The sequence below is a fragment of the Sebastes umbrosus genome, chromosome 19 (genome assembly GCF_015220745.1).
Source record: "Sebastes umbrosus isolate fSebUmb1 chromosome 19, fSebUmb1.pri, whole genome shotgun sequence".
In the NCBI taxonomy this organism is placed as follows: domain Eukaryota; kingdom Metazoa; phylum Chordata; class Actinopteri; order Perciformes; family Sebastidae; genus Sebastes; species Sebastes umbrosus.
Genome location: NC_051287.1, coordinates 971,914 through 984,111, shown reverse-complemented (window position 1 = coordinate 984,111; position 12,198 = coordinate 971,914). Strand labels below are relative to the sequence as shown.

The following is a 12,198-nucleotide window of genomic DNA, read 5'->3' as shown; positions in this document are numbered from 1 at the left end:
TAAACAGTTGTTGTTGAACGTTTGTTGTTAAACGGTTGTTGTTGAACGTTTGTTGTTAAATGTTGTTGTTGAACCGTTTGGACCGTGGTTGTTGTTGAACGCTTGTTGTTAAACGGTTGTTGTTGAACGGTTGTTGTTAAATGTTGTTGTTGAACCGTTTGGACCGTGGTTGTTGTTGAACGCTTGTTGTTAAACGGTTGTTGTTGAACGGTTGTTGTTAAATGTTGTTGTTGAACCGTTTGGACCGTGGTTGTTGTTGAACGCTTGTTGTTAAACGGTTGTTGTTGAACGTTTGTTGCTGAACGTTTGTTGTTAAACAGTTGTTGTTGAACGGTTGTTGTTAAATGTTGTTGTTGAACCGTTTGGACCGTGGTTGTTGTTGAACGCTTGTTGTTGAACGTTTCTCGTTGAACGTGTTTGACCCTGGTTGTTGTGTATTCTGCTGGTTTGAATCGTCCTATAGAAAGACCCTCTACATCCCCACAGTATAAACATCCGTCTGCAGCCACCACAGCATCTGTAATGAGCCCACTCAGCCCTGGAAGGTGTGCACAGACCAGCCACTTCAACATAAACACTTCCAGCCCACAGTCATGCATGTTATTCCTCTCTGATGAGCCAAGAACCCGGAACAGTCGGACCAAACATGAAGTGAAGCAACACTGCTGGGTTCAGAAATCCACCCACCTGTTTCCTCTAACACTCAGTGAGTAAAGCACGGAGGAGTGTTGGGTTTGGTTTTATACCAGCGAGGTCACCACACAGCTGATTCTGGTTACATAATGTGTCTTTAAACCTGCAATAACTGGTTTTATGTCCACTTGTTTCCAGTAGAAGTGAACACATTAACATATATAAACCTTTATAAAGTTGATAAGTTGAACTTGTTAGCAAACAGTTGCTTATTTCCACATCCAGCAGTTTCAGAGCAACATGATGGTTCATCAGGAGTCTTTGTGTTTGAATATAAATCCAATATTCTCTCTCTTTTAGCTCCGTTTTTGGTCTCCACCAACTCCCAACTTTGAGTTCACAACTAGTTTACATCCAAGTTTTTTTTTTGTTAAAAACGATCCCCACATCGGGACTATACGGTGCTTTAAGGAACTGATGTGATCCAGCTCCAGATGACGGACTATACTCGGACCAGTTGCCTCCCAATAAAACCACCAATCAGGCCGCTCCACCCACCGCCTGGTTCCTCTCCGGTAAACACTCCACCACACCGTGGATCAGAAGCACAGCAACGATCTCAGGTCTGTTTACACTGCAGCCTCAACGCGTGTGTGTACAGAAATAAACCACAGACGTAAACTGGAGCCGCGGCGGCGTGCAGACAGGACCCCGCTGGGTCGGAGGGGTCGGGGGGGTCGGAGGGCCCGGATCTGGAGGTTTGGCCTGAAGCCCGTCACGCTGTTTTCTATCAACACCACGGAGCGGAGGCGCATAAAGGTCGGCTGACGTTTCTCAAAGCAGGAACTAGTATCCTGATATCTAGTTAGTAGTTTATATCATCCTGCGTCCTGCTGACACTAATCACTCACTAGAACGCCACACGGGGATTCATCCGCCGCTGAAAATAGTCCCCAACCGTCACTCTTACCTCCTGTTTGCTTGATAGAAACTACAGCGAGCTGCTGCTTTAGGAGAGGAAACTTTCTATTTGTGAGCTGTTTTTCAAGTCAGATGTTAAAATGCAGGACTTTTACTTGTAGCAGAGTACTTATTACTACTTTTACTTAAAGGTCCCATATAGTAAAAAGTGAAATTTTTATGTATTTTATATTATAAAGCAGGTTTAAGTGCTCAATCCATCACATACAGCCTGTATTCAGAAGCTGTGCCTTTGAAACAAGCCGTCAGGATTTCTGTGACTTTGTGATGTCACAACTGTACAACATTTCACAGTTTTAAACTAGGGCTGTCATTCAATTCACATTAACATATCTGGAGGTCAGAGGTCAAGGGGCCCCTTTGAAAATGCCAACATTTAGTGTAAGTTTGGAGTGTTATTTAACCTCCCTCATGACCAGCTAGTATGACATGGTTGGTACCGATGGATTCATCAGGTTCTAGAGTTTACAGTTTACCATCACACTTTTCATCTGCCTTTCTTTCTTGACATTTTTTGGACAATTTTCAGAATTTTTTTCAGACATTTTCAGACTTCGTTCTGGCAATTTTAGGAAATTTTTTCGGAAGTTTATCAGACCTTTTTTTTTTTTTACATTTTTCAAATTTTTTGGGACATATTTCTGACTTTTTTCGAAAAATGTTCAGATTTTTTTGGAAAGTTTTTAGACATTTTTCAGACAAAAACCCCTCACACATTCACATATCTGGAGGTCAGAGGTCAAGGGACCCTTTTGAACATGGACATGACAGTTCTTCCTCGCGGGTTGGTACTGATGGATTCATCAGGTTTTCTAGTTTCATATGATACGAACAGCTTTAAAACTGAGCCGCTACAAACTCAAAATCACAAGTTGCGTTAATGCGTTAAAGAAATTAGTGGCGTTATCTATTTATTTAAATGAACATCTTCAGGATTATTACTTTAATTAAAGCTCTTCTGCCAGTAAGTGTAGTAAACATGTTCATGATGTGAGCAGTCACTGAGACAACAGACCACAGACAACAGACAACAGACAACAGACAACAGCGTCCTCTGCTGCCGGATCCAGGAACAACATCCAGCAGCCACGAGGAGCGCTCGCTTCATTCACACATAAAACACAAATATTCTAATCAAGGTTTACTCTCCTTTATATCAGAGGTGAAAAGTAACTAAGTACATTTACTCAAGTACTGTACTTAAAGGTACTAATGATAACATGAATAACATTGAGCCACTCGATCATCAGATATCTTCCACAGAGATAAACAAAAATATTCATTTTGGACGCGTCAACATATTTAAAATGATTAATTCACAATCATAATATATATATATATATATACATGTATATACATATACATGTATATGTATATACACTGTATATATATATATAATGCAATGTGGGTAAAGAATGAGTCGACGGCTGCCTCAGGGACTTGTGGGTAATCGAACGGAAGTGTTGGTTGCCTTGGTAACAGGAAGAGGAGGAACCAGCTGGTCCATCTTTGACCTGTAAGAGACAAACAGCAGCTCACCTGAGGACTGAGGACAGAGGACAGGTAATTCACTGATGACATCACAGACTGAAACATTTGATTGACACTTACTGGAGGTCTGAAGCCGACGCCCACCGGCGATGCCGCCGCCCCCTCGGAGAACGACGCGTTCTGATTGGCTCCCCCGACACCCTGTAGGGCACAAACACGTTTCCTTAATTCCTTCGTTCACTTCCTCCTTCCTTCCTTCTTTCACTTCCTCCTTCCTTACCTCACTTCCTTATAAGGTATTTCCTCCATTTGTCTGTCAGTCAAACCATCGGGCTCCATCAGCTGCTTCCTGTTTACAAACACACAGGATATATTCATACAAATACAAATACTTGTAGTACACACACACACACACACACACACACACAATCACACACACGTACTGGATGTGTTTCCATGTCAGGGCGTCAGGACTCCGTCTAAAAACAGATTAACGAGCATTAGCCGCAAATGACGACGGACTTGTAGCATCTGTTAGCCTAAATTAGCCTAAAACGCTTCATATGTAGCTTTAGCGTTAGCTTTAGCGTTAGCGTTCTGTTTGTTTACTTACGATCTGGAATCAGGTCTCCGGTTTCCATGGCGATCGCTAGGTGGAAACAGGAAGTAGATTAGAGAGACTGAAGGGACGACTGCAGACAGGAAAGGTCGAGAGACATTAAAGAGATACAGAGAGTTTTATTACCGGCTCTTTTTTCTTCGTCTGCGTTGCTCGCTGTTACTCGCCGTCTTCTGTGATTCGCTGCCGCTGCTTGTGTTGCCACGGGAACGAGATCTGGTGATCACATTTTACAGAAACCCAAAAAATCGAGTTGTCAAAGTTTTCCAAAACTAAACTTAAACTTTCGAAACTCTTACCGACATTCAAACCTGTGAAATGTCTTTATTTAAACTTTATTAGAATAAAACTTGAACCGTTACATTTAACTGATTGTCGGCTACAGATTATTTCATTTAATCTATTTTACAATATTTTTTTCCAAAAGTTTACAATTCTACCATCACATATGTCCAAAAACGTTGTTGTTTTTTTCTCTTAAAACTTAAAGATAAATGTAAACTAAGTTGTTGGTGACGCCGCTCACCTCCTGCCGCGCTGTCTGATTGATTGATCTCCATCCAGACTTCTGCTCCGTCTAGAAGACAAACAACATCCATTTATTATTATTATTATTATTATTATTATTATAATCGTCTGCAGCAGGTGACGTAGTAGATCGAGCAACCCGATAATAAAGTTATGTGGTATAATAATGAAATTTGAACACTATACAACAAAACTATGTTAGGTTGAGGCAACAAAACCACTTAGTTAGGTTTAGGAAAAACATCATGGTTGGGTTTAAAATACATACGCAAACGTATGGAAACAACGTAACAGAAGTACAGAAAACACGTCACAAATGTCACTTTTTTAATATTAAATGGACATTACGCGTGTCATGAGGAAGCATTTCAGCCTTTTCACGTCATTTGAACGCCACGCAACAAAACTACAGTAACGTCTGCAGTTATTTAGGCAATAAAACCACTTAGTTAGATTAAAGAATTACGTCACGGTTGGGCTTAAAATAAGTACATAAACGTAAAGAAACAAAACAAACAACAAAAGTATGGAAAACACGTCACGAACGTCACGAATGTAACTAATGTAACTAACGTCACTAACGTAAAACAAAACACCGGTCTCAAATAGTAGCCTCGCCTAACCGTCGTGTGTTTGTTGGATCTTTCTTCCTTTCTTACCTCTGTGGTCTTCCACCTCCACCTCCAACGTCTTCTTCTTCTTCTTTGGTGCTTGGAGGAAACTTTGGGTTGAAAAGGCCGCTGGAACCGAATAATATTCACTCAGTAACCAGATTACATCCACTCATATAAACTGTAGATCATATAACCTGTTGTTTCTCACATCTAACACCGATTATGTTTTTATTATTATTTTTTCTCTCTTACCTCAGAGGGCCGCTGTTTTCCCATGGTGCACTGGGCTTCAGGTCATCCTGCTCCGCCGCGCCCGCTGACCTGCAGGAACAAGACCAACTCAGTCACATGATCACATGACATCACAGATCTCTCTCTCTCTCCTCTGTTGGGCTCAGTGTCTCTCGCCCTGCTCACCTCTGAACAGCAGGCGGCGCCGCCTGCGTCGCCATCGGCTCACCGGTGACGCTCGCCGTCTGATTGGCTGGAAGGAGAGGAGGGCGGAGACAGTGGACAGATTACAGGCAACGAGACAAATATTCAAATTTTAATTAAATGAAATTATTAGAATACGTTTTTGGGTTTAGAGATGCACATTTTGGGTTTATGTGGTTCCCTCTATAATAATAATAATAATAATAATATAATAATAAATAATAATAATAATAATAATAATAATAATAATAATAATAATAATATAATATAATATAATAATAAATAATAATAATAATAATAATAATATAATAATAATAATAGTCATAAAGTGTGCGTACCGTGATGTTTTGGTCTCTGATCTGTCGTTCGGTTGTTAATCGTTTTGTTTCTCAGGAGGCCGACGTTGAGCCGAGGAAGAGCCAGAGAGGGCGAACGAGCAACACTACACATGACAGAGAGGGAGAGAGAATTATTAAAACACTTAATTCATCTGTTACACTTTATAATAACCATCATTTAGAAACGGTAAATTCATATTTAATTAAACTGTTAACAAACAAGGAAATGATAATTAATAATGTATCTAATTATTATTATTAATGCTATAATTTCTGTTATTTTATCATTAGTTTGTGTAATATGAAATAATTAGTTTATAAATTATATATTGTATCATAGCTGATAAGAGATGATAACAATTACACTCTGATTACATTAGTAAACTATTTATGAACAGTTTATTGTTTCACACATTATAACATTTTATATACTATATTAAGTATTTGTTAATAATTACCAAATGATTTGTAAAACATCTATAAACATTTCATAGATAGATGGACCACAAACTGTCTAAATAATGTTTATAGATGTTTTACAAAGTATTTATTAACCATTTAACAAGTTATTATAATCATCAGTTGTAACTTTATAATAGTCATCTAAATATTTTTTCATATTTTTTATTTATATTATTATAATTTATTTTCATATATAATTTATTTATATAATTTTATAGACCTTTAACAAAGTGTTACAAATATCTGTTCTATCTGTCTAAATAATGTTAATGTATTTATTAACCGTTTAACAAGATATTATAATCATCAGTTGTAACTATAATAACCATCCAAAGAATTTTTATATTTTCTTTTATTTATATTATTATAACTTATTTATATATATATATATATATTATATATAATATATTTATATAATTTAATAAACCTTTAACAAAGTTTTGAAAATATCTGGTTTATCTGTCTAAATAATGTTTATAGATGTTTTACAAACTATTTATTAACCGTTTAACAAGTTATTATAATCATCAGCTGCAACTTTATAATAACCATCCAAATAATGTTTATTTATTTATTTATTTATTTATATGTATTTAACAACATATATATCTATATCTATTTGTTTATAGATGTTTTGCAAACAATTTCTTAAAGGTTTACAAATAATATCTTAATCATTAACAAATACTTATATATATATATATATATATATATATAAAATGTTATCTGTGCAAACTGTTAAAATAACAATCATAGCTTTACTAAAAAATTAGTAAACATTAAATATAAATTACCATTTAATTGTTTATTTACAGTAAAATAATTATTAACTAAGTTTAATTAACTATCAATTTACCGTTTATAAATGATGTTTATTATAAATTGTTACCAATTCATCCTGGAGTCATCGTATAAACTAGTATATTTTATAAACAATAACAAGTGATAATAATAAGTAATAAGGTAAAATGTATTTAATGAAAATAGATTTCTTAACATCACATGAAGGCGTGTTTTAGCGTGTTTACCTGTTGAATTTCAGTTTACACGTCAGGGGATTCGACTCCGACATCCTGAACACAAGAAATAAATAATATATATATATAAATAAATGAATGTAGTATAAGGGTTAGGGTTAGTTTATATTTAGGTTAAGGTTAGGGAAAGGGTTCGGATTAGACAAGTAGTGGTTAGGGTTAGGGTAAGCTTCCAGGAAATGACTGTAAGTCAACGTAAAGTCCTCTAGAGGATGAAACCCGGCTCGGTGTTACCTGAAGAAGGCGTGATGTTCAACACAACATCTCCACAGACGTTTACAGTCGGACCGATGCAGCGTCTGGAAGTAGAACGACGTCTCTGATCCCTGAAACACAAATATAAACGCAAACACACAAAAAAAATGTATAGATATTATTTTCTTTATTCTGAAATAGAATAATTTATTATTTATTATTGTGTTTTTAGTGTATTTTCTGATATTTGTCTCGTTGTGTTTTGTAAGATTTTTTCCATTTTCATAGAAATTCTCTAATCTTGTAATTTTAACATCATCAAAGAAGAAGTATATCGCCAGCAGCAGAGCTACGCTGCCGCCATTCTGGACTGAAAGTGACTACCGGACGCCAGTTAAACATCCGCCTACAAAGAGACGAGCAAAAGTAAAACAAAATCATTTTATCTTGTCATATTTAATGTCTCTACTGAAATGTTGAACAATAATATTATAAATATGCATTTAATAAACTGTTAGCACTCACGTTTCTTCCAACGACTCGGAGCTCGAAGGTTTCGTCTCTAAAGTGAAGTTTGGTGATTCTCTGCCTGAAGAAAACACGTCACATGATCACAGCAAAATAACACTTATTTATTTAAGTTATATTTATACAAATATTTTTACATTGTTTATATATTATATACACTTATTTATGTTGTTTATTTACACAAATATTTGATTATGTTGTTTATATCTTCTATACACTTTGTATGTTTATGTGTTGTTTATTTATATTTACACAAACATTTCTTTTTGAGTTTTATTAAAATCAACACAAATGATTCATATTTGTGCACATTGATTTTGTTTTATATATATTTTTACAAACATTTATTTATGTTTATTTATATTATTTATATTCATACAAACATATATGCATGTTGTTTACATCTTTTATACACATATTTGTTTGTTGTTATTTTATTTCAGAATCAGAATCAGAATTGTGTTTATTGCCAGGTGTAAGAGATTTACTCTAGGAATTTGCTTTGGTTTTGTTGGTGCAAGTCAAACAGTATAATAACAAAAGAATAGATAAAAACGTTAGAATAAAATAGAATTAAAAAAATTGAAATTTTAAGAATATACAATTTACACAAACATTTAGTGTTGTTTATTTATATTAACACATTTATTTGTTTTATTTATTTAAATATATTCAAATGATTCATATTTGTGCACATTTATTTTTTTATATATGTTTGATATACTTTTATTTATGTTTATTTATATTATTTATATTCATACAAACATATATTTATTTTGTTTATTCATAATCATACAAACTTTGTTTATTTATATTTATACCTATACTTATTGATGTTGTTTATATCTTTTATATACTCTAATACACAAACAATTATTTAGTTTTATTTAAATATATACAAATAATTAATATTTGTGCTCACATTTATTTTTGTTTATTTATGTTCTTACAAATTGTATTTATGTTGTCTCTTTATATCTATACAAATATTTGTTTATGTTGATTATATTTAAACAAACTTTTACTTATATTTATATCTATACAGCCATTTATTTATGTTGTTTATTTATACAAACATTTGTTTGTTGTTCATTTACACAAATATTTATTTATAGTTTTTTTTATATCTTTGATATACTTGTTTATGTTGTATATTCTTATTCATACAAAGGTTTACTTTTTTTATATTTACATATTTATTTGCGTTTTATTTAAATCTATAAAAATGATTCATATTTGTGTTCACATTTATTTTTGTTAATATATATTTTTATTTTATAATTTGTTTATTTATATTCATGCCAACATATATTTACGTTGTTTATCGATAATTATTCAATCATTTATTGATGTTGATTATTTATATGAACATTTATATTTACCACCACCGAAGACGGTGAATGTACGGAGGTCTCACTCTGACCCAAAAGGACAGACGTAATATTTGAAGTTAACAGAAGAACAAAGATAGCTGTGAGGTCTCACTCCTACCAGAAATATTTCCCCACCAGCACTTTGTTCTTGTAGACGACCACGCCCACCGGAGTCGGACCCAGGAAGAACTCCGTGTGGTTCTCACCCTGCAAAGCATCATGGGAGTGAAGACGGATAAATAATTACACGTAAACTCAGTCTGACAAAAAGCTTTCAAATGTGATATTAAACTAAACTGTGGTTCTCTGTTTAATTAACATAGATTATATTCTACAAGTATATCTGTAATGTATTTCAAAGCGTAGCAGAGTTTACTGAAGGAGTATTCTATTAATCTAATATTAATATATTAGTTGTCTAGAACATTTCAAATATGCTCAAAGTGCAATTATAATACCAGTAGTACTCATTAAATGTATTTTTATTTGTTGTTAATTTGTACATGTATGAAATGCATATGTAGTAGTATGTTTGTAATGTACCAAAGTATACTTAAAATAGTCCCATTTTAGTTTGGTAAAGTACCCTAAGTATACTAATTATGAGTCTGTGTGTTAGTACTCTTTACCGTAGCATACTAACATCTAGTACACGTTAGACTACTTTTTTCACTCGTGTAATAGATACATTACAACGAGTGAAGAGTGAAGCGTGTTATTGATCGGTGATCAGAAATCTTACGTAGGCGGCGAACAGCTGGACTCCGAACATCTGCAGAGAGCTGCAGAGAGACAGGAAGAGACACTGAGCCTGAGGACGAGAGACACCGCTGGACAGAGAGAGACAGAGATGAGTTAGTTCTGTGGGTTGTATTACTGTATAATACACAACCTTTTCACATCTAGACGTGTTATTAAACATATATTTAATCTAAATGTGACTAATAGTTATTGAATAAGGAGAGACTAACCACAGTAAGAACAAAGACTAAATATGTTTAATCTTCAACGTAAATGTTGAAGTTAGAATAATAATTTCAGTCATTAAGACTGTCAACGTTAACGAGATAATGACATGTCCATGTTCAAAGGGTTCTCTTGACCTCTGACCTCCAGATGTGTGAATGTGTGAGGGGGTTTTGTCTGAAAAAAAGTCCCAAAAAAATCTGAAAAATGTCCGAAAAAAGTCTGAAAAAAAGTGAAAAAAGAGGGTTTCTGGACAATATCTGTCATTGATCTGTGTTGTTAATTGATTTACAATAATAAATATGTACATAAATTTGTATAAAGCAGCATATTTGTCCACTCCCATGTTGATAAGAGGATTAAATACTGGACTAATCTCCCTTTAAGGTTCATTTAGAACTGATAAAACATGTGTGATTAATCATGATTAAATATTGTAATGGATTAACAGCCCTATCAGATACAGTTCCCCCCCCCCCCCCCAACCACAAACTGTATTTCTGTTTTTCAATATTTGACATTTTCAGTTGTTAATACATGTTTTCTTTCCTGTTAGTGAATGATTAATATCTGGTGTCTACCTGAGTGTTTGGTAGATGATGTGTTGTTCTTCCTGGTTCTCCTCTGAGTTCAACGGCTCCGCCTCTCTTTGGTCACCTCGCTCCACTGGACGCAAACAAAGACAAACAGGAAGGAATAAACTGAGATGCTCCGACGGTTTACTTAAAAATAAAAATAAATAAAACAAAATATACATTTAATAAATGCTCAACATCTTTACAATGTTAGTTCAATGATTGTTGATTCAACTGGGGGGGTGGGGAGGGGGGGTTGAAAGTCATCTATGATGCAAATACTTTTTTTTTTTACATACATTGAAATTTCTGTTTTAATTTGCTTCTTTCTTTATTTATCTTTGTATTAATTCCCTTATTTATTTACTCTTCTGTTTAATTTTCCCTTTTATTTATTTATTTCTTTTAATATTTTTTATAATTTTTTTTTTTGCATTTGTTTTTACATTTATTTATATTATGTATTTTGCATTTATTTAATTTTCCCTTTTATTTATTTATGTATTATTATTATTATTATGCTCCCCCCTCCGCTATGGAGGACCACAAGATTCAGAAAATAGTAATAAAGCATTTAATTCATTAATAACTAATTGTATAATAAAAACAATTGTATGTGAAGTTATGATAAAGTCATCTATGATGCAAATATTATTTTTCCATTTTTTAATAATCTTTTTTTTCAAAAATTACAAAAACATTCAAATTAATTTTCTATTGTTATAAAAAAATAAACATTTGTTTTTAAACATTTTAAAGTATAATATACATAATATATATATATAATGTTATCATGTGTAGATTTGGAGGTTATTGCTCCATTAATATTGAATCATTAATCTTTCACATTGAGGTGTTTCCTCACCGTGCAGCATCAGAGCGGAGAGTCGAGGTCTGAGGTGGGGGGGGCATCGCAGGCGACCTTGATGGACGTCCTGACGAACCTGCAGGTAGAACTGATACCTGACAGAGAAAACACACCGTACTTATTAATATTTATTAATATTTAATAAGATCATTCATTTAAAGACGAATCAGAACCGACGAGAAACTGACAGAAACTCCAACAGATAAAACATGTGTGAAAATATATAATATATAATAAATACATATTTTAATCAATTGACAGCCCTAGTAAATACCTAAAAAAGCTTTTTTATTTCACCAATAGTTATATTATTTATTAAAAATAAAATCATAATTAGCCCTAAAGTTAAAATCATTGTTTTAATGATGGCCTGCTGACACAGAGGACATGTTATCTTTATTTTTACTCATTTGTATTTCAGAGAAACAGAAAATAATGACAACATATTAATTCATTTTTAGAATTAATAATTTTAATTATTAAAATTAAAATTATATAACACATTATACAATGAAATATTGTATGGAAGAAATGTTGATACTAATATTGACACCC

General features: G+C 33.4%; 1 protein-coding gene across 3 annotated transcripts in view; it reads right to left on the bottom strand.

The window, feature by feature from the left end:
• Positions 1 to 2,742: 2,742 nt before the first annotated feature.
• Positions 2,743 to 12,198, bottom strand: part of epb41l4a (erythrocyte membrane protein band 4.1 like 4A) — an 11,170-nt gene continuing 1,714 nt past the window's right edge. For all 3 annotated transcript variants that reach the window (XM_037753492.1, XM_037753494.1, XM_037753493.1), the window contains 18 exons: positions 11,641 to 11,738; positions 10,782 to 10,866; positions 9,977 to 10,064; positions 9,353 to 9,441; positions 7,859 to 7,922; positions 7,373 to 7,464; positions 7,130 to 7,174; positions 5,640 to 5,743; positions 5,284 to 5,350; positions 5,119 to 5,187; positions 4,912 to 4,992; positions 4,251 to 4,301; positions 3,851 to 3,940; positions 3,719 to 3,754; positions 3,549 to 3,584; positions 3,386 to 3,454; positions 3,226 to 3,306; positions 2,743 to 3,128 (listed from right to left, as the gene is read on the bottom strand). In XM_037753492.1, coding sequence (XP_037609420.1) covers positions 3,047 to 3,128; positions 3,226 to 3,306; positions 3,386 to 3,454; positions 3,549 to 3,584; positions 3,719 to 3,754; positions 3,851 to 3,940; positions 4,251 to 4,301; positions 4,912 to 4,992; positions 5,119 to 5,187; positions 5,284 to 5,350; positions 5,640 to 5,743; positions 7,130 to 7,174; positions 7,373 to 7,464; positions 7,859 to 7,922; positions 9,353 to 9,441; positions 9,977 to 10,064; positions 10,782 to 10,866; positions 11,641 to 11,738 — 1,327 coding nt within the window. In that variant the 3' untranslated portion in view covers positions 2,743 to 3,046. The remainder of the gene's footprint in view (positions 3,129 to 3,225; positions 3,307 to 3,385; positions 3,455 to 3,548; positions 3,585 to 3,718; positions 3,755 to 3,850; positions 3,941 to 4,250; positions 4,302 to 4,911; positions 4,993 to 5,118; positions 5,188 to 5,283; positions 5,351 to 5,639; positions 5,744 to 7,129; positions 7,175 to 7,372; positions 7,465 to 7,858; positions 7,923 to 9,352; positions 9,442 to 9,976; positions 10,065 to 10,781; positions 10,867 to 11,640; positions 11,739 to 12,198) is intronic.